Source organism: Gasterosteus aculeatus, chromosome 20 (genome assembly GCF_964276395.1).
Source record: "Gasterosteus aculeatus chromosome 20, fGasAcu3.hap1.1, whole genome shotgun sequence".
NCBI lineage: Eukaryota > Metazoa > Chordata > Actinopteri > Perciformes > Gasterosteidae > Gasterosteus > Gasterosteus aculeatus.
In genome coordinates this window covers 14,103,674-14,130,244 of record NC_135707.1, presented here as the reverse complement: position 1 = coordinate 14,130,244, position 26,571 = coordinate 14,103,674, and the positions used below count along the sequence as shown (strand labels likewise).

The window sequence follows — 26,571 nt, the reverse complement described above, 5'->3', positions numbered from 1 at the left end:
TAATTAAAACTCACCACATATTTATTGGCATCACACAAACATGTTTTCATATAAAGAGGGAATGTATCAAGTATAGACTATGAAAGTGCAAATAGAATTTCAAGGATTAGTTGCTTGACAATAGAAAATCTCAGTTACAAAATGTTATGTCAGTTTAAAATAAATCACCTGAACGTTAGACGTGAAATACAAAGGAAGTACAAGTTCCATTTAAACTCAAACCCACTTCATGCACAGCATACTGTTACACACAAAGCTCCATTGAGCATACGGCACTCACAGCTCCACGAGCTCAAGAGTCTTATCATGATCTTCAGTTTGCATGTGGCTCTATACCGATGAAGGTAATGCAGTCAGACATTAGTCTGTACACAGACAAGCCTTAAAGGTAAAACAATGCTCAACGCGTCAGATTGGTTATTCATAATCCATTTTCTTTAACAGATTGCAAATAAATATCCACCTTATATTGCAACTTTGCTCCGTTTTAGTGTCTTTAGGTAAGATACATGATAAACATACAGTATGTCAATACAGTGGTTTTTAGAAAGACCTTCCGCACAAAATATTTGGGAACAAGATTTGAAAGTACGACATTAACTGTTACCCATGATACAAAATAATATAAAATCAGTTTTCCATTAAGAAAACACTACTGGAACCACCTAAAAAGCCTCATGCTACAAATATTCCGATGACCAAAATGGAAATCAAGATCTCACGTTTGCGCACTATAAACTTCATGTGAGAGAAATAACTTTAAGGTCAAGTTGGTGGTTACACAGTTTATACTGTGTAAGTAGCACTCAGGACACGTGTGAAGGAACCAACAGCAATTGACATAAAGGCACTGAGGAGGAAGACGTGTGTGTCTGTGATGCAAACACACATTCGCGTTACCCCGCTACATGTGTTCTGGTGAGGATTACACTTAGCGGGACCGGGGATTAATTACGGTGACTTGGGCGTAATTCATTCATTCACCAAAGGCTGAATGAGATTGCCTGATTATATTTCTCACTGGCCTTTCCTGCAGTACACAAACCCGACGACTCGCTGTCTGCTTAGTCCGTCACGCTCAGCTGCACCACTGAAACAAACTACAATAGAAGTCAACATAAAGTGAACTGACTGACACTCAGTGGCCTCGGGTGCTGTCAGCGTTTGTTTTCTCACTTGAAAGTGTGTTGGGATTGAGGCTTTGAGACGAATAGCATTGTCAGGTCAGTTTTGAAATGTTTTTTAATGAGGCCCCCTGCCTTTTTTTTCTTTTTTGGCTGATGAATCTAAATGGTTTTGTGTGAATGTTTCACAACATAAAGCACACAACCAGCGTGGTCTTAAACTGCAGATTTACACAACTCACTGTAGCTTTTAGATGGTGACATTTGAAAATATCACACAGGCGCAATCTCAAATACAAATATGGTTCTAGCATTTCAGATCAGCCGAGTTGCTGCGATTGCAATAAGCAGGCACATTTTGTTTTGAAGGATCCACTTGGTGGCGGTCAGTGTTTGGCACCGATAGAGTAGGCGAGGTCAGGAGCAAGAACGATCCCCAAGCTTGCACCGAAATGCAATAAGATATTAGCCTGCTCATATGTACAGTTGAAAAACCTCCCTCAGACAAACGCAGCAGGCTTTTGCTCCAGTGGACTCATTTTCAGGTAATATATTATTTCAAAATTTTATTAAAACTAATGTCTCCTTCAATGAGTGCTGATTGTTGGGGACTGGCAGTACAGTTAGTGCGGGAAACCGATCTGCCTTCAATGCTGGAGTCTTGATACTTCTTCCCAACCAGGGACACATTCTTCACTCTGTATAAATTATTTCTCAACTACTCTTTTCTGCAATCTAAAGTGTTTTTTGGCCGCTCAGAAAAAGCGTCTTCCCATCTCCTCCGGTCAAGTTCACACCAAGTGCACTTGGTCCTCCCACTCAGAGGAGCTGCTGCTGGGCAGATGGTCGGAGACCGAGTCACACTGCGGAGTGTCGACGCGGCAGACCTTTGAGCCCCTCCGTTGGCCGTGGTCCCCGCCTGTGTTGAGGGTGGCCGCGTAGGGCAGCGCCATGGTGTCCAGCCCCACCAGATCCAACTGCGTCGGCCTCTGAGCGACGGCACACTCCTCCGTGTCGCCTAGTCGCTGGGAGAAGAAACCCACTTCCCGAGGTCTCCTGCAGTCAGGCGGGACCCCCCCGCCTTTCTCGTCCTCCTGCGGGCGCTCCCCTTCACCGGCGGAGCAGAGTGTGCCGAGGTTTGAGTCGGTGTCAGAGGAGGTGGAGGGGACCAGGGTGATACCTTGGGGATTCATGTCGTGGAACCAGGCCACGATGTTGCCCAGCAAATTGGCGTTTGCTGCGGAGGACGTGGAGGGGTCGTGGCTGCCGCATGTGGTCAAGTCCAACGTGTCGCTGGAAGACGAGAAGAGGCCCGTCGATGAGTCGCTGCCTCGTGGACCCACTGGTGTCGGCAGTGAAGCCCCGAAGGCCCTGGGGTGTCTGTCACAGTGCTGCACAGAGGCGGAGACACCGGTTGCGGCCGAGTGCTGCCTGCTGGTGCCGATGTTGCCAAGTCTGGCAAAGTTATCTCCCAGCTCCAGCAGTTCTGAGCTGCTTAGAGAAGCTCTGGAAAGGACCTCTACGCCCGGAGCGTGCTGCTCGAGCCTAGAAGGCAGCGAGGTGCCGAGCGCGTCATGGTTGGACCCAATCTCTGCCATTGCAGAGTCCTGGAGGGACAGCTGAATGGCCAGTAGAATGTTTGGATCATCATCATCCAGAGAACCTAGACTCTGCAAGGACATCCAGGACACAGTGAGTGATGCAGGTAAACTGGTGTAATCTGCTTACGATATGGCGATAACGTGTATTTAAATGTACACTTTTGTAAATAACCGTGATTTAGATTGTCTCACAGCGTTGCAACTTGCACAAACAGCCTGTGGCGGTCAGTCCCTCTCGTAAATTACTAAAAAAAAATATATATACCTAGCTCGGAATTGTAGATTTTACCAAATGTCAGTGAGAGTATATGATGTATTTGTAGGGAATTATTTACTGCTGCACAAGTAAAGCCACGTGCATTGTGATAAAGAGACAGTGGAGCTCACATCTAAATTGTAGGAGAGTTTGAATTAGTTCATCTCTGAAATCACACGGCATTACTGACACCATGCTCAATTCAAACAAACTGTCCAGTGTTTCCAGTACCAATACATGGGGGGTTGCCCAACCCCCTCACATGTGTTAGATTTCTCCCCCCGATGAGCACAATCCCACCAGCAGACACAGCTTGCGTTTAAGGGCCCAATTTTGAAGCTATTCTGAAAACATTTGGCTAGATTAATGCCGACCCTTGACATTATCTGAAAGACTTGAGCCTAGATAAAAATGGTAACTGTGCACTCACCATCTGATGATGTCTACGCCCGCCTCCGACCGCCTGTGTGTCTTTGTAGAAAAAGAAATGGACAAAACGCCCAGTCACTAAACTGAATGTTTACAGCTCCACCTGAATCGCTAATTTAACCCATTTCCAATTTCCCCAAGTGCCCAAAATGATTAGTTGACAGTTTTGATGTTCCAAAGTTTGAACCAGTAACCTCATTTGTGTTCTGTACAAATCAATTTCAGTTTGCAAATAACCAACCGTCCCAAATCACCACAAAAAATGAAGGCTGGCATATGAGGATAATGTCCAACACTGGGACCGCCCTGTATGTCCACTGCAGTACCTAAAATGCTGTTGCCGGAATCATCAGGGTCGGGTGTGTTGCTACGGAGACTGGACATGTCACCTCGCCTCCGCTGTCTGTGCCTCCGTCTGTACTGGAACTCTGCGTACTCCTTAAAATGACAAGAACAAATGTTAATCAACGCTTAGTTTACAGATGCTTTGATCCTGCGCGTCACAACGTGCCTGACTCTCCTCATCAACACGGGCATTCTGCAATGCGTGGTAGCAGGTAACAGGACGCCAGCTACGGATTTGCACATTTTCTTCCTCGATTCCTACAGAGGCTTCTTTGTTATAAACATTTAAACTGTAACAAGTAGTGATGCAGTCCTCTTCAAGTGTGGTCTGAGTGTTCTGTTCCAGGGAAGATCAATGATCTGAGAGATCATTCAAACCCTTTCATCTCCAAACCGGGCCTCCAATCATTAGGCTCCAGTGTAGACGTCTGAGAGAAAGACACCCTCACTCACTAGAAGGAGTTCAGTTATAATATGGATGTAATAATGTAAAATCCCAACATCAGCGAGCCTTACAATAATCTATGTTCTCTGCATTTCTTTTACCATTCTGACAAACAACAACAATCAAGTCCTGATGTTTCCAGCATGTTATTATCCGGTGGGTTTGTATGAGTTAACACAGCAGGTCTAAATTATATCACAAAAGTACATATACCCGCATGAGATGATAGCTTCTGTTCATTTAGGCATATATAACACGCATAGAATATCAAACTGGTGTCTTTTCATCTCCACAAAGAATATTGCTTCAACCAGATGGTAAGTTTTGGTTGTTGACCAACATGCAAAGGTTACATATACAGTGGCATCGTTGATCTGCATATCAGTAACGCGGGAAATAATCAAACCCTTTGAGTCCTAGAGTCACATTCATATTATCAAAGGCCTATCAGCCAAACACTGTCTTTCACGTTTCCCCCGCTCTAAAAATAGCCCCGTATGAAGCTGCAGGCTTTGAGAGGAGCCTGGAGCGAACCATCTGTAATAGGGCCTGTGAAGCAGTCATCAGGCCTTGATTATTACTATTACTATGGTGTTCACATTAACTACTGCAGCTGAGAGACGGAAGCTCTTAATTAGGGGGAAAAACACCCCCCCCATCCAGCTTTAGAAAAAAACATTAATTATTAAGAAAAGCTTAGTGTTCAACATCTGGTGGCAACATACTGTGGACTTCCGAGGTAACATACCAAGATCATGTTACCTTGTTAAGATCAACATCTTATGGACAAAAAATCTATGCCAACATGCTTGGCAGAGGTGGTGACCTTTTACTCAGTAATCCTTGAGTAAACAAAAGCTTTACAAAGCTATTGCCGATGCCTCACTGCATGGCGCTGAGCAGGCAGAGGACAGGGAGATTCCAAATTAATTTTTAACCAGCTCCCTAAATAAACTGTTCTTGTGTTGTCCAGTCCAAAAGAAAGCTGTTGAGCCGAGAGAATGTTTAAAAACTATGACTATAATTCTACAATAGAAGCTTAGAAAAGTTACTCCTCCGTATTGTCTGATGCACCACGATTGAGAGGATATTTAAAGCAGCACAGAAAACAGGCAGCTCAATAATCAAACCGTTATGTGGTTGGCAGTTTAATGACTGTAAAAAGTCAGCTACAAATGCCTGTTACTAATGTGCAATGAGCGGGAGCAACCTGCTAAGATGTTTGCCAGAGTGCTGCTCGTTCAATCATTCCAACTGGGTGCACAGTGGAATGCTGAACCATCTGGCTCGCTCCACCGTGTAGAACAACAGCGATCTCTGGGTCACTGTGGGTTGTTAGTGCTGATACATACAGACTTTATTTATGCCAACCTTTTTTTATGTTTGATGTAGGGCTGTAACATTTGATTACATTGTAATCATTTTTTTGCAATGGATTAAACCTGATCAGGTATGATATTAAGAGAGACGTGTGAATAACTGCTTCAAATCAAGTATTATTGGTCTCAAGCACACTGATTATCCACGGAGGCTGTGATTGCTACACAATATAAATCATATAAATGCATCTTGTGTTGGGATTAATCCCTTCATTTGGCTTCTGGCTGTGGTGGCATAATAGATATTTGGTCCACTTCTTTCAGGAGAAATCTCCACATAGAAAGTCTTTGAACTGATTTCATGTTTATTAAGGTATTTAAAATGTCGGTTTATCAATTCATATGACTGTCTATAACATGTTGTGTCTTAACAAGTGCAATTAAACTTATATATTCTTATTAAAATAAGAAATATATTTGGGATCACAAATGATAAGTACCTACAACTATACACACATAATGTATTCAAGCAGCACAGAGGAATGAAAAGCAATGTAGGCTTGTTACCTCAGGTGATGCAAAGCCTAAATATTCCCAGTCCCACGTTCCGCCAGCAAAACTACAAGTGAGGAGAGAGGCAGAGGAAATATTAGGCACGGTAACATTGTGATTAATGGCTGAATCTATATAGCTAATTAGTGACTTTTTATCATTTCAAACCGTAGTTATTTTGAAATACAGTGCTGTTTTTCATTGTACAAATAAGACAATTCTTTGAGCCGCATGTCTGGATTTCACCTGCGCCTGGGGGCCTCAGGAGAGTCATTGGGGGCCACTCCCCTGGCTACTGAGGCTAGAAACTCCTGCCTCTTCTGCTGAACGAGACATGCTGCACGGATGATTTTGTGGCGCGGCGTCCTTAGATAAGGCCGGTTAACCTTTTGAGCCAGGTCCTCCGTCACCATCTCCAAGTCCGTCTGAGGGCAGAAAAAGAGCCGGCTGGGTTTTTTGAGTGAGTGCGTGAATATACAATTTCATGATTGACTTCATAATCTGTTCCCAAAGTGGAACATTCAAGGACGAAATATTAGAAGTACTTTCAGGGCTACTTTGTGTGTATTTTTAAAAATGTATTTTTACAAGCCTTTAAGAGGCCGTACTGGGGGACTTATGTGTACTTTGCTCATTCGCTTTAGTGTATTGAAGAGGCCACAATATTAAAGACATCAGGTAAGTACTTTTCTTGTCTTTCATCATAAATTATATGATTCTAAAAGCTGAGATGGGCAGGTATAACTGGAGCAGTCTGAAGATCATGTGGTAAAAAGCTTTAGTCCCAAATCTCTAATGGCTCATATAAAATCATCTGCTGTGAACGTTTGTCTTCCTTCTGAATAAGTAGGACTGAAACCTGCATAAGCTCGTAGATCTCCTTCTTTGTGCATTTGGGCTCAAGAAAGAACCCATAAGGATAAGAGCACTTGAGGATGCGGCGTGTCTTTAGTAGTTCTAGGACTGCATCTTCAATGAACGTAGTGTCAGGTGGGTTTTCTTCCACTGCAGAAGAGAAGTAGAGAGATGGATTAGAAAGAAAGAATCTGCTCATGTGTACAGTGCAGCCTTATTTCAGCCTAAATGATTTACACGTCAGTCGATCAGAACACACAATGATTAATGCTGAGACAAAGCATATGTTGTAGCAATTAAGGTATTAAAATTGATGTTGTTCTATATTAAAAGAAAAGTGTATTACATGTCAATCAAGCCTGTCTTCATTGTTGAAATTTGAGTTCACCAGGTGTGTGGTTTTATTCTCTTAATGGTTACAAAGACAGACCGCACACTCACTTCCACTCAGGGCTCGACTGAGCTGCTCCATCTTCTCTTTGGCTGTTTTTAACAGGCGCTGCTCCAGCTATTGTGAGGAAGACAGACAATGTCAGGTTTTAGAAAGAATATCACTGTATAAAGTTTAATAACTTGGCAATTAATCAATTATGTTTGCCACATCATTGAAAAGGTAGGACAGACACTGTTGATGTTGTAAATGTACTGAATACAGAATTACCATACCATAGGTGACTGTTTGTGGACATCGCTGACGCGCTTACCTGATAGCTGTGCTCGTGGTTCTTGAAGCGTGTGTAGTAGTGCATAAAACGGTCAAGTTCCTGAAAGCTCTTGTGCTTCTTTTCTACCTGCAAAAGTGTGATGAGACACCGGTCACAGTCAATAAACCCACGAGCATGTTGTTCCCCCCCCCTCAGAGGAGTGTAGATACTGTCGGTCAAAGACAGTGAGTAGGACCACCTGTGATGGCAGGAAAGCAAACACTCAAGAACTAACTTGTTTTTAACTTCGGGGCACACTTGATTACGGTAGACTCCAGACATAAAAGCTAGTGTGTGAGGTTTTTCCATCTTACAGAAACACAGGTACTGTTCTTGGCTGTTTCCACACAGGCACCTTCAACTGAAAAGGGATAGTGGGACGCGGAGTTGTGTTGGGTACTTATCCGTACTTGGTCACTGTGTAAGCTTACACAGTTTGCACAGAAAGCTAAGCGATGCATTTCTGTGTAACTCTGTAATCATCCAAAATGATCGGTTGAAATTTGAGTCAGAATAGATGCATCGCCAAGGGGACATCAGAGATTCTGCATCCATCAGCTGATGAAACCTAATGAGGTTGGTTTAATTTCAGGTTTGTGGGAGTCCTTAATGTGTTTCTCTCTGATCTGTTTCAGCGAGGGCGGAGATTCGCAAACACGCTACATGTGTGTTGCGATGGGACATTCGACAGGCGTCACAGTGCGACTTACCAAAAGAAATGGTAAATAAAGCACAAAAGCTATTTGCGGCTATTAAATTATTTTCAATCTAATCACTTTTTGCTTGGAGGACAACAGCAGCCTGCTCTTATTCATAGATTTATGAAAATAAAACAAGCAGTTGAAGCTGTTGAAAAGGAAGACTAATTATAAGACTAAACTTATTGAAGTAGGTCAGTTCTGATATGATCACACTCAAAGCCTATCAATTAGATCTACGCAGGTCTGAGCGCCAAGCCGCCTCACCTGCAAAAAAATAGACAACAAAGTTCTGCTCCCAGAAAGATATTTAAAGTCACAACCTGTGGACATAATGAAAAGAGTCCAGTACTGTCAACTTTGTCTCGCTGTGGAGTCTTAATGAATTGTTAGTTAAAATGTTAAATCAACCTGGGCAAATCTGCCTCTTAAGTTTTTAGCAGGAATGTAATGTCTGTGTTTACCTCTTCAGTCATCTCCTTTGACTGCTCCTCCACCTGCTGGATAACTTCGTAGCGAGTGCAACGATAGTAGCCTCCTGTTGATGAGCTATGCTTTTTCCACTCCTCCAGACAGATCCAACAGAAGTCATACTTACACTATGGGGAGAAAAATCAGCTGTCAAATCATAAAACCAGATCGCTAAATAACAATACTGGGGTCATTTATATGTCATGAATTTAATACACAAGTTATGTTTATTTCTCCCTGAAAAATACTTCCTGACTCTGTTAAAGTAACATTATCAAGTATGCATCTCTGAGGATACAATAAATTACAATGTCATTAAAAATCCAAATCCCCTTTTCTGCTCTGAGAATCCGAATAATACTAAATAAGGAATGAGATCACTCACATCATTGTCTCAGCCGTCTGTCCCAATCCATTATTTTTTCCATCATAAATTAGTTTAATGGACACATGCTTTTGTTTGAACAGCGATGTAGCCTGCTGCCCCTGGAAGGCACTCAAGACAACATTTGAGATTTCTAGCTGGCTCTCCTAAAACTACAAAACGCTGCGGTCACTTAAATCTGCCCATCACGTCAGAGTGGAAGCGATTCATTTCACCGTGCCACAAGTACTTCTGCAGGTGACAAGTTGGCCAGAGCAACACGTAACCCAAAAGGCGGAGATTTCTGTTGTCCTGGAAACAGCTTGCTTACAAGACACTTCGGAACAATCAATACCAAACGTGGGAGGGTGGTTAACCTGAAGCACTGAGAGGCACAAAAAGATAGTTTGTGAAATGGTGAGAAATAAACTGTTCAGCCGGACCTGATGGAAAGAAATGGCAGTGAAGACACAAAGGAATTGTTCTTTTCAACACGAGTCCCTTGTTTCTAAGCAACGGGGGCAAAACCATTTCTTGCGAGGTAATAATGGGTCGAGAGGCTGAGCCCTCCGTGGCCTCTGAGCTTGTGAGAGCTGCTCCATTTCTCTCCAACTGATCTCCATCACTAGTCCGCCTCTTTAACCACGGCGGAGACATGTGAGGGCTGTCACAGGAACTAACAGAGCCCGTCTCCATGGCTGTACAGTGCCACGTCCATGGCCGGCCCTCCGGCAGCAGTAACAGTGACTATCAGTCTAACTCACTCTACCTGGCTGTCTTTCTTCTTTCTTCTTTTCCTCAGTCCGACTATGGAACTCGACAGATGCCTTATGGATTGTTTGTGATCAGTATCGCGAGCTGCCGCTTGAATGTGATTACTCGTGTTAAACTTCATAATTGCATTACAACGTTAATACAACAATTACCTTCCCCGGAGTAGAGCTCCTTACCAGAGCTGTCTTTTGATTAGGGCTTCTTAGTGGACAAAATGTATGCTTCCAAAATGATGATGCTTCCAGTGCTGTTACAGAGCTTTCGACTTCATTTCTCATGCTTAACTAATTTAAACCTAAACCTCTGCTAAAGCTTTTAAGATTTAAAACCAGCATGCGCAAATCAATTCTCTCTCAACCTTTTATCCTGACACCAGCTGAATATTTCCAGTCCCACTGTAAGACTCTACCTGCATCTCGCCTGAATGAGTGGAGATCAACTTCTAACCACAGACACCATGAGGTCATCACAAGTGATCGACCAAATATGCATAGAGTGCGAACAATAACAAAGTGCAAAGGCCCAAAGCTTGAAGCTAACTACGAACAGATCTCTAAGGCCGAAGGTTTAAATGGGCCTTTAATTCTATCAAATAAAAACAAGTCTACTGATTAGAAACTGCAGAGATATTGGGCCAAATCGCACCCGAGATTTAACGGACATGATGACATACTGCGATTAAATGTGAAACTTACCTTAGCACACTGCATGTGGTTGCAGCCCTCATTTTTCTGAATCGGAGACTTGCAATTGGTGCAGGATTTGGAGTTCGACAGCAGCCACAAGCAGTTGGCTGCATCCTCATAAGCTTCACTCACACCAGCCACTTTGAGAGGGGGGAGGGGCAAAGAAATAAAGGCAAGATGAGAATTACCACAGCATCCAATCAGACCACTGCACTGAGTGGAAATTGTCCTGTCTGACTAATGTGTTTTGCACAACAAGTAGATCCATGTGAATACTCACATGCCTCCGGTCTCATCTCGGTGACTTTCTGGAGCCACAGCTTCCAGGTCTCACAGTCACAGGGCTCATGGGCCTCACCTTGACACTCCCTGGAATATACATTAGTTATAGATATACATTAAGGTAATGCAAGCAGCTAAAGAGATTTATTGAAAGCAGACAGTATGTCCTTGAACCACACATTGAATTAAGACGCACACTGCCGGTCGACCCCCACCAATTGGCTTTGTAAACCCAATGCCTTCCTCGTGTCAAGGGAACCATCAAAGCCGGACGTGTGTTACATACAGTTCCATTGCCAAAACAGATTACGTCAAAGTGAGTAAACAACACAGGTGAACCTGACACAAATCCTTTAGTGAGGTGAAGTGCAGCGAGGTGGCAGGTATTGGTTGGGGTGGAGGTCGTGTTATGATGATAATATAATTCAAAGACAGTAGGTGGAGGACAACGCGGCATCAGGGCCCCTCTGTCCTTGGGCATGGCAGTCAACAAAACGTAAAAGAATAAATTCAGTTTACTCACTTGTGAAAGACAACAACAGCAGATTGTTTTGTCCATCACAAGTTAAAGGGGTAGTTCAATATTTTGGGAAATACACTTAATAAGTATGATATCAATGGGGTATCAAGTGTTAAGCTCAACATACTTTTAACTTTTTCGCAATTGAAAACCTTGAGGATGTATGCAAATGAATGGCAACCAACTCCACACACACATATATATATATATAGAAACACACTTCTAATGTTACTGACGCTTTTCTGTCAGACAAGGACATATACGTTAGGTATATTGTAGCGGACTGCTTCACAATAATCTCTGTTAATGTCATATTGAGACAAATAACTACAGAAATGTTTTCATACAGCGTGGTAGTGATTACTCACCAGCAGAAGAGGTGACCTTTGCCACAGTCCACGGCTGGAGCCCGAAGGAGGGGAAAGCTAAGAGAGTCTGAGGTGGAGGTCCCAGGACCCTGCGTGCTCAGTCTCACCGCCATTTCACACCCGGCCTCAGGACACCAGCGGATTGCCGGATTGTTCTCCACAAATGCCTGTCGACAGAACAAAGTAGATTAAAAGTGTTTTAGTGACGGTGACTGTAGGACACTCATTTCTAACATAACCTCATCCGCCTCTGTTCAGTGAAACAATCCTTTTCCGCTTGGTGTTAATTGACTTTTAAAAAGGGCTTTAAAGTCAGAAAAGATCCAGAATTAAGCTGATTAAACATGTAAAGCTCTCAAAATATAGCTCTACTCTGTTAATACTTGCCCATTTGTGACCTCGTCAGTCAACTGGATTCTTAACGTTAAAGTGAACTGCGGGCGTCATGTGCTTATCCCTGCACGCGTTATCCTTTCAATGCCATGTGTAATGTGTTTAGTCTCTGTATTTTAATGTGGTTACCTTGATGTCAAACTGGAGGTAGCGCCTATCCATCTCTCTAGACACCACACTCTCAATAACTTCCACAGGCACTAGCTGGTAGCAGTCAAAGGCCGGGCAGAAGATGTTGTGGGCTTCCCCCTCTTGAATCTTTAGATTTAGAAACCTGGAGAAGTATTACACCCATTGCAGGCAGGAATGAGGTTTGCAATGAAAAACATAGTAAGTTAAGTTGGTACATCATGGGCCTGTTTGTATCACCTGCAGGCTTAACCCAGATGTGACTTACCCTTCCCAGCATTGTCTGCAAAACTCATGGCCACAGGACATTTCAACAGGTTCCTCGAAGACAGAAATGGAAGACATGCAGATGCCACACTGTGAAGAAGAAAATTGTTCATGGTACAATTTGTTTACGTGTATTTGGGGAAAAACATAACCATAAAAGATTATTTTCTGAGCAATCCTTACATCTCTGTAGTGCAATTTCAAAAGGCCCTCCAGCACAATTCATGTGTCATTACATCACCCTTTGAATTAAAACCCACACGACCTTCAAGTCGGTGAGAAATTGGACCGAAATTCACCAATCTTGAGACTGGGCCATGTTCTCAGAATACCAGCTGATGTTACGTAGGTAACCCTTGATTTGTATAAAAACACAGCACTAAAAGCCAGCTCAGGCCTAGATGATAAACTGTCATTAGCATGTGGTTCAAGGATTACAGACAAACAGGGACAAACACACACAGGCCTTGTTAAGTGAAACACCGACCAAAGACATAAAGGAGGCAGTGTACTTCAACAATGAAGTATTGATTTGTGAAGGAGAAGAATGCGATATAATCAACTGCAACCTTTAATCGGGCCCCTCAGTGGACCTGGTCGATTGGCACAGTGCAGTTTGAGGCCACAGAGTCACAACAAAATATACAAACCCAACCTGGAATCTCGCAAAAAAGTGAATGAGGAATTGAGGCTGTCAAGCTTCTGCTCTCCTCCATCAAAAGTGCATGTCTGAAACGCTAATCATCATCCATCAGAAAAGAATGATGGATTTTCCCCACAGGAAGAAGTATGCTTTATATTAAATTCATATGGACAACAATATCAACTGCAAACACATCACAACCGGGAGGAATATTCTTTGCTCACATTTGGCATGTTGAAAAAGCTTGTTTTGTAAGGATCTTGCAGAATTAAACCGCTATACAGGACGCTTTAACACATAACTGCTGACAAAGAAGATTACAGAGGAAAATGTCTGCATGTTTGATAGTTATCAGGAAACAACAGATTGGGATGATGGGTGGGCAATTGAACAGGCAGCAGAAGAGTCAATAAGGCTCAATAAAGATCTTGCATGAGCAGTCGTTATGCAAGATACTCAAATACAGATACTCACCAAATACTTATGCTGTTGCTTATGTTTGACCTTGCAGGCAGTGCTTGATACCTGTTTATGTCGGGTGTAGAGTAAAATTAAGCAGACAGCATGGCAATTCCACCCAACATCTGGGTGTCTCTTCAATTTGATTGTGAATTCCCTGTTGCTCTACAAAGAAGCAGATGTCCGCTATGGAGTACTCCCTATTTTTATGGGACAGTAGAAGGATATACACCAATAACATTATTTTAGAAAGTACTTCAATATTCTGTTGAGTTCAGAGCTCACATTCTAATTAACAGACCCCTTTGTTCTCTTCGCAGCAGAGGAAGTACTGCTTGTGTTTATGTTGGCAGGGGAGACCACTGGCATGAATGCGAATGCTTGCCTGCAACCTAATGCTGGGAAATTAGGCAACATTATGCAGAAAGACAGGTGCGGCTTTGAGAATGTAAAGAATTCAACACAAACACTTCAGGACACCGGAGGGACTCAATTTAAATTAAAGCTGCGAGCAGCGTTAGAAGTCCTCGCAACTCCGCACGACGCCAAGAATCCTGCTTCGCAAATTTCGTCTTTAACATTATTAAGGTCTTAGGCAACTCCCCAGCCAACCTCCGGTCAATTTTAGGTTAGAATTAAAAGGAAACTATCAATAGTTACATGATCATTTTACTTCAGACGGATAGGACCCATCCCCAAGGTGACACTCAGCGATAACCAGGACATTCTGATGTACCATTCCAAAGTCTAATTCACGAGACTACTTCAGGTCAATATAAGATTACAATTAAAAGGAAACTATCAATAGTTACCTGATTATTTCACTTCAGAATAATAATACACATCCCCAAGGTGTCACCTTGGGATAAACAGGATATTCTGATTTACTATTCCAAAATTAAAGCCTCTCAAAATACCATACATGAGCCGATTTCCATCACAAGACTACTTTTGGTCAACTTCAGGTTAGAACTAAAAGGAAACTATCAATAGTTACATGATAATTTCACTTCAGCCTGATAGTACACATCCCCAAGGTGTCACGCAGGGATGAGCAAGACATTCCGATCTACAATTCCAAAATTAAAGCCTCTCAAAATACCTTACATGAGCCAATTTCCTTCAAATTCTCCATCACGGGACTACATCTGGTCAATTTCAGATTAGATTGAAAAGGAAACTATCAATAGTAAAACGATCATTTGCCTTCAGGCAGATAGAAAACATCCCCAAGATGTCAGGAAGGGTTAATCAGGACATTCTAATCTACCATTCCAAATTGAAAGCCTCTCAAAATACCATACATGAGCCAATTTCCTTTAAATTCTACATCGAGAGACTACTTTTGTTCAAATTCAGGTTAGGATTAAAAGGAAACTATCAATAGTTACATGATGATTTCACTTCCGACTAATAGTATACATCCCCAAGGTGTCACCGAGGGATAAGCAGGACATTCTGATGTACTATTCCAAAATGAAAGCCTCCCAAAATAACATACATGAGCCATAATATCAATCACAAAACTACATCTGGTCAATTTCAGATCAGATTTAAAACGAATAAATCAATAGTTACACAGTATTTCCACTGCAGGCATAGAGTACACATCCCCAAGATGGTATTCAGCAATAACCAGGACATTATGATGTACTATTACAAAATAAAAGCCTCTCTAAATACCACCTTCGTTTTTTACTGGATACTAGAAAATGTGACTTCAAGTTACCAGTAAGTGGCGCTATGACTTGATTCAACTTTAGTCAGGCCTGAACTCTCTCCAGGCCCAGAGTCTCATCAAACATGTGTAAATTAGGAAGAATCCGATGTTGTCCAGTAGAGTTTAGTTGTTCTTGGCGAAGGATCAGCTTTGCCGATGCACCTTCTCGCCACCGATTATCGGATTCCTAACCTGTGAGCATAACCTGTGAGGAGCAGGGTGTAAAATAAAAAAACAATCAACTTCCTGTTTTCACCAGGTGGCGCTATGACTAAGGTTAAAAATGATCTTATGGATGTCTACAGCGTGAGAAGTTCATGCTATATGAGAAATATGGAGCAGATTAGATAAAGTATGGTCAAGTTAAAACAGCTTCAATTTTCATGCCAAATGGTGGTTTTTCAAAAATGCTCCCTACACACATAGTTCAGAATTTCTTCCCGGCAAAATGCAATTCTTAGAGCCTAGGTCCTCAAGATCACACTGCGCGAATTTGAAAAGAATCGGGTTTAATCCCTGGGAGGAGTTCGGTCTTTTACAAACTCTAGGAAATCAGGAAAATAGGCCAAAAATAGGCCAAAAGGGCAGATTTTCAACGATTAATTGCAGCGCCCCCTATTCTTCAAATATTCTCAAAAAATCAGGGTGTGTTCAGGGATTCAATGTCCACATGTGGAACAAGTTTAGTGAGGGCAGGCAAAATAGATTGGAGGTTATGACTCTTGCAAGATTAAGCCACACCCCTTGCAAAGTTCATTAGCCCATATCTTCTCAGAACAAGAAGATATCAACAAGATATTGGTAGGGCAGGGGGACATTGACCCAATAATGACCCACAGGAAATTTCATGACAATCGGACATAGCGTTTAGGAGAAATGGCCAAAAACGTGTTTTTCATCAAATTCAAAATGGCGGAAAATCTAGTTAGACACATTTGCATACCATGATTGACTTTTTTGTAGAGCATGTCCAAGAGCACATGTGTGCCAAATTTCATTGCATAGCACATCGGTGGGGGGGGGGGGGGGAACTGGCCTAGTGAGGTACTTTTTTACCTTTCTAGGGGGCGCTATGGAGACATTTCTTCGTACCCAAATGCAAGACCTCAAAAATATCTAATTTTTCACCAGTTCTGATATGCGTGCCAAATTTAACAACTTTTTGAATATGATAAAGGCCTCAAAAGGGGAAAATTCCTTAGAGAAAAGAATAATAATAATTCCTTGAAATACAATAGGTTCCTCTACGACTAGTCGTGGCGAGGATCCTAATAAACACTTGTGTAGAGTTTTTGAGTAGACTGCCAGTAACTACTGGTCTGTGCGCTTCGACGTGAGCATGGCGATTTTGGCTCCCTGGAGCCACTTGTTTTGTGATTACATTTTATCGCATGGCTCTTCACTGAGAACTACGGTTAAATGATAGAATCCATTCAACTGGGGTTCTCATTGATCACATCTGCAACTCTCAATTAAAGTTTTCTATAACTTTTGAAAAACTGCTCCAAATCTCACTCGGTCGGTCCACAAAAATGTCCCCACCCTTCGGCCGCCACAGGAGGCTGTGATATACTTATGCCATGGACTCTAGATATAGCCATCCTTGACACAGACAAAGCATTGTGAAATCACCCAGTGGACTGAATGAATGCGTTGGAATGACATATAAATGCAATATACATTCTGGTTGGAGCAGCAACCTGTCAATCACTTTAAGCATAGGCTTCTTTGAAAGAGTTGTCTTTACGGAGGCCAGGAGGCTGGCGGGAAAAGGCCACTGCTGGTCAGTTAAGAGAATGCAAGACACTGCTGCGTCGCCACGTCCACTTTGAAGAACCGGAGGTTGCTGCCCAATCGTTGCACTCAGAAGACTGTTTCTGTTTCTATGGCTGCTCTCGTTCATAGAGCATGAACCATTCATGACACATGTGAAAACCACTGTTTTCAGAAGATCGATCGCTGAGTTTGATTCTGACTGTGAAACGTTATTTTTGGGGAAAGGGAAGCCGCAGACAACTCTTACCAGAGAGGACTCCTCTTCGGCAGGCGTCAGGCTGATTTGGTCAGGAGAAGTGATGGAGGAGCGGGTGATGCGTGGCGTCCGGGGTGAGGGCAAGGTGTCCCAGGCGTTGTAACCGCTTGGGGGCGGGTTGGGCATCTGCACCCCCGAGCGTTGGCAGCATTCCACTGCGTTGCTCATCCAGGCCTCGAGGAGCTTCTCCCTGTCCCAATCTGATGCAAAAGAAATAAAGAGCAAAACACAAATGCATAAAACCAAACAGAGAAGGATAGGGTTTAATCCAAGTAGCTGTTTTTTTGGTATGGGATGTTAATTAGTATGCAAAACACTAAATTCACCAAAGCCCACACAAATTCCTCTCCAGTAGACACACTACACCTCAGTCTGTCAAACACAACAACATAGACCTGCTGCCATCTGGTTTTCGGTTTTAGAATAGCTCTTCCATCTCCCATTAACAAAAGACCAGGTTGGGGAACTTTCCAGTTTGAATATTAAATGACCCCGAGTTCTTTCTGCCGTAAAGAAATTCTCCTTAAATAAGGAGCACGACCCGGTCAACTTTGCAATTAGGCCTTAATCAACCTCGAGACAAGTTTCGCATCCAATCTAAAGTCTTGGACTCTAAATGGCCTTGTTAAGATAATGAATATTGCAACTATTTCCCCAATATCCATTCAATTAAAACTCATCAATGAGCATGACGCAATCTTTCAGCCTATGGTCATTAACTGAAGTCTGAAATTAAAAGTCTTCACACTTAGTCTTGAATATAAAAACGTTTTTCTTGGAAATGGAATTGGTCGAAGGCAGACAGATCGACAGGCTGGCAGCTCAGCAGGAAAACACCAGGAATTGTGATAAGAGGACTGAAAAAGACTGACTCCGGAAGTGTTAATGCGATGAGGTTTTACGAGGAAGTAATGATGGATGAATCCCCAAATCCTTTTCCTTGAGATTAACAGAAACGTTGACATTTTCCATCCCTATTAAACAGACAAACTGCAATCCCAGGGTAGAGGTGAATAAATCTAGCCCTAATCTTGGGCTCACCCCTTTAATCTCCCAAAAATATGTCTAATATGTAGAACACACCGCACCGCAGCCACTGAGCCAACTGAATTCGAGAAGAGGGTATTTAAAGACTAAATATTCACCCAAAACCGTGACACTTCTTTCAAGTCTTCCAGCAGCTAAATGAAATACTGCGTTTCAAAGGCTTCTAATGAAATAACTTTGTTTAAAACATTTAAAGCTCTTCGTAGACATTATCTCAGCTAGGTTAAGGGACGCTTGAGACTCGGTGGCTAGAGGCTTCAAATCAAAACTGGGACACCACTCGGCTAAACCGAAACTGCAAGAGGAAATTCAAAGAAAAGGTCTTTGTTCACGAGGAATGTTGCAAAATGAAGAATTCCCCCTCTGCAGATGAAAGGCTTTCACCTATACAGCCTACAGGGAACATTATTTTTTATGGAAGATGCACGTGTGTTTAGGCAACACATTGATACTTAATACTGAATCATTTGTACTGGATTTCATAAGAGCGGACCTGTGTGGACGTTTACATAACGGTTGTTTGTGAAGGCCACTGTGTTGGCTTACTTCACCAAACATTACTTCACCCACCAATAGATTTAATAAGGCTACTCAAATTGTACATCCAGTGTCACTCCAGACCATAACGTTTCTTTTCACCCTTCCTGGGCTATTAAATCTACACTGCAAAGACAAACTGTCTGTTAGCCATTACTGCTCTACTTTACTAACATTTTACTTTAACTCTAACTCTACTTAACCTCAATGTCAGCCTGCTACTACTTGTTTGTGACAGAGAATTCAAGCGACCTATTTAGAAGTATGAGTAAACAGGAAATGTACATTCCACTGCACACAACTATTTTCTCAGTCAAATATGTAGGACTCAGCTCTCTCCCATGGTTTTGTTTGCAAATACAGCATAAGCAAAAAATCAGACCTTTGTGTTATTATCAGAAAAGTTTCTGTATGCTAAGTGTCCACTGTGGAATTACCCTCATTTTTTAATGTAACAGTGTTTTCACATATTTGGAGGAAAAGGAAAAGCTTACTAAAATAGCATCCAGCGTAGGAGACAATGACACACTCCAGTGAGGGCAATACGAGGGAAATTCTTTTAAGATAACAAAGGCTGTTCATATCTTGCCCCTTTCAGTGCTCGAAAATCCCTGGAGCATAGAATGGTGTTTGTATGGTATACAGCCCCTCTAATCCCAGTGAAGATAAAGTATGGGACACATTTACCAAAGGTTTTTGTAACAAGATTTTTTAAAAACAAGTTAGGTAATTTTTGAGAGCATATGTGTGTATTGTTTTCAATTTTAATACTGAGGACCTTTTGTTCTTCCCTGTTTACCGTTCCTTTTCAGATAGTGCCGCTGTAGATAGGGCAGCAGAGAAACAAACATGACATTCAACAATGCTCCCTGACCAGAATCAGGCATGGGATTTTTTTAGGTATAAGGTTTAACACGCTACCAGGTATGTCCGTGCCAGCCATTTCAAGGACAGGCGGATACTCTAGGTGTGTGCACGTGTGTGGGGTTGATAGTACCATGGGCACGTAGCAGTGCCTCTGCAGTGAAGAGAGGGGCCTGCAGCATGTCGGCTGTCTCCACTATCAGCATGTCCTTCAGCCTCCGTAGATCCTGAGGCCGCAGGCCTTCATACAGCTAGAGAGGAGGGCAGGGGAGAGGAAAGGAAAGAGGCAAGAGAGGAGATCATGCAAAGGCAGCATGACACAAGGTTTAGAGTGAAAAAAGAATGAGGTGGGTCGGTGGAGAAATGTAATAAAAGAATAGAGGGAGCAACAGAAGAATCAGGGTAAAAGAAAGAGGGAGGGCAAGGGAAGGAATGAAGAAAAAGGAAAGACAGGGCAAAGGGAAGTAGAGGGGTGTAAAGCAAATCAAATAAAGACTATCATTGATGCCCTACTAAGTTAGGACTAGTGAGCTAACAGAGCAACGGTAATGGGAGTCACATGCCTTATAGCAGGCTGTTTGTGTGACCATTGTGTGTGTGTGTGTGTGTGCCCAACCAGAGCATCCACAATGTGTGGGCCTGGCAAGGTGAATTTCACCTCCGAATGGATCATAAACAAATTGAGCCTAGTTTTAAGAGGCCACGGCAGACCGACACAGACTATGGCTAGAGAGCTTTCAGTTCCTACCCCTACGTGGCTTTGGAAAGGTTAAGATATCCAGGGCATCTGACTCAAAAGGCGCCTTACTGAAACTGCAATGAACTGTCTCTCAACCGGACTGCATAGATGTTTAGTCTAGGTTGTTTGTAATGTTGTGAGGGACACCAGTTGAGGGTGACAAACCATCAGCTGCATGTCCTCTGGCTCTTGCCATGTTATTCTGTACCTCTCTTCGGTCAAGGGCTGCGTACTCTGCCTCTATACCCTCTGCCTCGGGGGCAAGCGAGAAGACCATCTGCGACTCCAGGCAGAGGGCCAGCTCCTTGTGGTGCTGCTTCTCTGCACAGTCACATGGAGTCTCGCGATCTTCATTCTCGGCAAACAGGTCCGCTCCTCTCTGCAACAGGAACTAAAGAAGGAAAACGAGACAGACATGCATTTCTGATCGATTGGGCATTTGCTACATTAAGGGGCTTAATGGCGTGTAGTTGGAAACACCTTTCATGACAAATACACTGGATTTGACCTCTATGGAGGTAGTTGATGGGGAGGCTACACAAATGTGGTTAAAATGCGTATTCCACTTATTTGAATCTATATTGTGATCATAATTATTACTTAGTTTCAGAACCTAGCATTGGTTGATCTTAGTAGTACAATAAGTGTTTTTTCCCCAATGCCTAGGCCGAGAGACACTTTGTTCCGTTCATTAACAATATTTAATTTCAGCTTCCCAGACATTTCCACGTGGCTTTTTGCTAATGTTTTATAAGTCCTATGCTGGTTTCTCTCTATTACACCAGGCCTGCATGTGCCAGACTTAAACATTTGGTTTTGCAAGTGGTGCAAGTTACATTTAGCTATATATATATGCCACTGTATGGTCCTCAGGGTGAATAAAAAGGCAAACATAAACAGTGCAAAATTCCCTAATTACGAGTCATGGGAACAAAATATGTTTAAAAACTAGGTCTTTACCAATCAAGGCTTAGAGAGACCCACAAGGATAGCTTGATTCATTAATGTGACTTTTGTACGTGAAGCATCCTGCCCCCCAGATTCTTAAAAGATGCAGTGTACCACATCTTCCCAAAAATGCACAAGGGAGCGGTTTGATCAGACTTAACATAATGGATGTGAGCACCACACCCCCCATCCGCCACTCCTCTACAAATAGTCATAGTACTATAGGGCAGATACTGAATCTTTTGGGTTAGCAATTGGGGTAGCTCAGGCTCCTTTCTATACCTATACCTAAAATGAGAATATTATGAATAAGGGCCAACTGTAAAATGTCCACAGGACTTTGGAAGCTCACCTCCACACACGTCTTCATGCCTGACGCAGCCGCATAGTGGAGGCAGGTGTTTTTCTTGTTGTCAGTGGCATTGATATCGGCGCTCTCGTATTCTCCATGGTCCAGCTTTGCTCCGGTCCACGCCAGGATGATTTGCAGGGATTCGGCCCGACGCTGTTTGTCTTCATATGGGCGTGAGATCCGAGGTTGCAGGGCCCCCTCAGAGGTGAGGATCTGCGGCCCCATGCAGAGAAGGTGCAGAGATGTCTCATTGTGCACATTACGTTTATTAGGATTCCCATCTTTTCCGAAAAGGAAAGACCTAAAATAACAAGACAGAGACCGGATTAACAGTTATACTAATATCTTACTTAGCAAAGTAATCTTGTTTTGTTTTTGAGAGCCTATTGTAGCCCCCTAACAAGCTTGTTTGGCAGTACAGAAAATATCGCAAAAGGAATTTTCTCCTCTGACAAACCCCAAAAAGGTGCCAACAACAAATATCACATACTTTTGTTGTACTTTATGAATTCTAGATTGGTGTAACAGAATATTCTACAGCATTTTGAGTAGTGCTTCACAAATATTTGAAATAGAATCGAGTAGAGTAATTATTAGTCTATGGTTCGGTGCTTCATGAGGAAACTAGAATCATCTCTATCCATCTATCTGTCCGTAAAGTCCCATATTATGTGTGAACTTGACTTGTGGTTTCCTGCATATTTTTTTTGTTTTTTCAAACTAGTGTTTTTAAAGTAAAGATAAACACATGCACGGTTGATAGCTCTTTGGGTGGGAAGCTCTTGGAGCCCCATCCTACTCCATCCCAGCATGTTGCATTCCTGAGAGCTGCTAACAGATGGCTATGTGGAGAGACAGATGGGGCAGAGACATATAGAGACAAACCATGGAAAAATGAATCTTACGATGCAGCAATACAATAATACGAGTGACCAGCTGATCAGCAAACAGATTGCTCAAAGGACACTTAAGATCATAAGCGGTGCTGCAAAAGAATGACAAATGATAATATATTGAATAAATAAACAGCAGCATATTGAAAATCTTGAGCACAACAAAATGAGTGCAACATCTCTCAACGAAATCAGTTGTTTTCTCCACTGACAGCAACCAATCCAAAGACTTGCACCTCTGAATGTCCATGTTATTTGTGTTTGCTTGCTCGAACCAGATCCTGACCTGAGAAGGCGGGCCATGGCGTGCCGGGAAGCATAGTGCAGTGGAGTGTTGTGCTGGTAGGACTCTCCGTATGTAGAGTTGGGATCCAGAGCCTCCTTGAACTGCGGGTTGCTCTCATACAGGTGGCAGGCCAGCACGTCGTCGCCATTGACGAGAGCCTTGCGGAACTTGGTCGCCGTGTTCCCCATCTTTTTCCAACTGTAGGTTCACGCTCTGTCTGATACAGCCGCTGACGTTGTCCTCAACCCGATCAGGTCCAATAGGCCAGCATACTGAAGGTCATTAAGAAGAAGAAAAACAGGCGTTTAATTCCTTAGCAGGTGTGTCCAAGTCAAGCAAGGCACAAGGATGAGAGTTGCATCTCTAAGGTTGCTCCCATCGCTCTGCCACAAGCCCCTCTGTCAGCATCTCCGCTGCACTGTAAACAACCTTGCTGTGTTTCTCTTTTTTTTCAAATAAGTAAACATAGGGCCAACAAAGCTCACAGGGAGAGAAGGACAAGACTTCCTCTGGCATCACCAGGAGCTTCCGCCTCAACTTGCCAATGCTGCCCGTCCCACTGAGGCTAGGAGTCATGTGAAACAGGGTATCCTCAACTGAAGAGCAACACACAGCAAGTCAGCATTACGCTCCCACCAGAGCACCATATGGTAATGACTGTTTGGGCCATGTGATGCTTTTATGTATTTTTTAGCTCCAGCACAAACCAACAAAACACTTCTCCTTCAGCATGATATAGCTCATGAAATTGAATTCTTATGACCATAAAAAACGTACACAGTAATAGCTCGGTGTGCAGAACTTATGTGCACAATAGAAGGAAAAAAAATGCTTCCTGAAAACATTACAAATACATAGCATACCACTTGCTGCAAGTGCACAACAATAACAAAGGAAGTGGGACACTTTTGTTGACATTCCATTTGCAGGACAATTGATTATTTTTGGCAGCCATGTAAACAGTCTAAATTGTGTATGAACCTGACTCTCTGGACTAAGCTTTACACGCGGTCAGCTTAAACAACAAAAGCAACTCGGTGTGTCTATGTAATGGAGCAAATTCCAGAGGGCTTTTGTAATCTTTCTGGCAGTAAAAAGTTATTCCCACTATAATTTAGGGAATGTTTACGTCAAGCCACATTTCTGAAGTAAAAATTTGAAGTTGAAGGGTCACACCTCTTACATGTATGTATATATGTATGTGTACATACAGAAGCAAAGGTATACAGCCAGCTACCATTTTATTATTTAGACCTACTAAAACTAAGGTTGTTTAATACAGTCCTGTAATAAATCCCACCACCATGAAGGTTATAATGTTGTGATTTCTTGTACGTGTGTATGATGTAGTCTCTATAGAAATGTGTTTATTTTTCCTACCATAATTGACATAACATACATACAAAAGTGGCTCATTTAAGGCGGTGGTTGTAGACATCTCAGGCATACTTTTAATGGGACACATGCACACAAGTAACATTAAGACTGCTGGAAATACTTCACACTTAAAATGTAAATTTGAATATCACACGCGTGGAGGTGTTTTTAAATGGAACGTTTGTTTGGCCAGTACGACGGCATATGACCGAACAAACGGGACGTGGATAGTGCTGCACTGGTTGTTTTGATGTGGTTAAATCTGACCTCTGTTAACTTTGATTAGTCGAGGTTTGGCTCACTTACTGCGAGTAAACTAAAGTTGTTGTTGTTGTTGCAGAACAGAGGACGGGCACCTTGGGAATCACCGTCATCACAAACACACGATGTCACAGGTGATAACACACTCCGCGATAAGGACACACTGTAATTGTAGAACTAACAACACGTGTGGCAATTGTTTAAAGAACACTCCTCCGTGACGGCATCAGGCGACATGCAGTTAAACATGCCCACCTGCCAGTGGCAGTTAAGCGCACACACACACACACACACACCAGTAAACAACGTTAATAGTTGGTCAGTGAAGTCCTTCTCGCAGGCCTTTGCCCGTGTTGTCTGCAGCTGTTTACCGTTTCCGCTAGCTCGAACCCGACTGAGTGTTGTGTAGTTAATAAACAGTCCGTTTTGGGAGTTAGTTACAATATAACGTCAGGTTCGTGAGAGCATTCACCTGCCAACAGACCTCGGGAAGCGTTAGCTGCAAATCATTCCGTTTGTTCAAAGGGTCAGTGTTCATCACAACGCATAGTGGACAACAGCATTGTTAGCTTGATGTTGTTCAAAAAACATTTTTTTTTTTTAAACATCATGACGCTCGTGCCTGCGTTAGCTAACGTCAGCGCACGCGCTAGCGCGTCAGCCGTGCTGCTAGCCAACTAAGCTAGCACAGTTAGTAAAAAACTCTTGGTAACTTAAACGACGAGTGACAAGTATTCTTACACGCGTGGTACATATCGCGGTGGCAGACCTGACCTCGAGGACCGACTGTCACTCGCCGGCGGCGAACAGAGGACAGCTTGTTGGCGAGGCAATCCGCAAACGACGTCTGGCCGAGGCAGCGACGTTATTCCTGTAAACTCCTCGTTTACTCTCGGCTGCTGGCTGCTGCGCGGGTTGCCAGGTTTGCAATCTAAACCCCAAAACAGACGGAGGGAGAGATCCAAACACGCTCACGCACTGATGCTACTATTAGTAGTAACTAGTTTTACACGCTATTGTAACAGTATTCTGAAATTACGGTATGCAGCCACTGAACATTTGCACTGTTATTACATATCCATTTCTTACTGTTCATATTGCATAACTATTTCTTACTGTACATATCTATTTATTCACTTATTACACTTTACATATGCACATACTCTGCACTTTTTGCTATTTTGCACTTCTGGTTGGATGTTGAACTGCATTTCGTTGCCTCAGTACTTGTACCCTGTGCAGTGACAATACAGTTGAATCTAATCTAATCTAATGCAATGTTGAACTAAGTGGGTGTTTTTTTATGGTATGATGTTGGTTTCAAAGTCCACTGTGTAACGGGATCAGCACGCGTGCCGCGATGTGACGAACATACCAGCGTGTCATTCAAATGTACAGATTCCCTGGGACAGAAAATACAAAAAGTCATCAAAATTGGATTGTTTTGTGGATTTAGCATGTTCTGGTCATTATATTGAATAATAAGATAATATTACAATATGATTGATTTCACATGGCGCTCATCTCAACCTGTACAGAGCCGGTGATTTCAACAACAGGCTCCTGGAGTGATTCATTTCGTAGCTGCTAGTACAATAAAATGACACTAGAGTGCGACAGAGACCAAAGAATCAAATAGTGCACGTCGTGCTTTTGGATGGAGGTGAAGTTACGCTTGGCATCCTTTCAACCGTCCAGTCTTTATGTGTTGTACATCAAAAGGGTGACTCAGATAAGATTTAAGTGGCTTTTCCTTCCATCAATCCTGCATGCATGCACTGGTTCCTATGTTACGTTACATTATTTTTTGTCATTTAGCTGACTCTTTTAT

At 42.7% G+C, this 26,571-nt stretch overlaps 1 protein-coding gene across 6 annotated transcripts; it reads right to left on the bottom strand.

The window, feature by feature from the left end:
* Positions 1-3: 3 nt before the first annotated feature.
* LOC120810238 (ankyrin repeat and IBR domain-containing protein 1) lies at positions 4-25,711 on the bottom strand. Of its 6 annotated transcripts, none has more exons than XM_040164614.2 (20): positions 25,482-25,711; positions 23,103-23,374; positions 21,924-22,224; positions 20,832-21,014; positions 20,018-20,135; positions 17,428-17,636; positions 12,584-12,672; positions 12,316-12,460; positions 11,794-11,960; positions 10,904-10,992; positions 10,633-10,763; positions 8,793-8,927; positions 7,631-7,717; positions 7,368-7,434; positions 6,931-7,076; positions 6,318-6,496; positions 6,087-6,138; positions 3,737-3,848; positions 3,412-3,452; positions 4-2,794 (listed from the first exon to the last, which is right to left on the bottom strand). In XM_040164614.2, the coding sequence occupies exons 2-20, from the start codon at positions 23,288-23,290 to the stop codon at positions 1,916-1,918; spliced, it is 3,318 nt and encodes a 1,105-aa protein (XP_040020548.2). In that variant the 5' UTR covers positions 23,291-23,374; positions 25,482-25,711; the 3' UTR covers positions 4-1,915. The 6 variants fall into 6 exon arrangements, with proteins under 6 accessions (XP_040020548.2, XP_040020549.2, XP_040020550.2 ...); XM_040164615.2 differs by having other exon boundaries at positions 25,515-25,711; XM_040164616.2 differs by having other exon boundaries at positions 25,510-25,645.
* Positions 25,712-26,571: the final 860 nt, after the last annotated feature.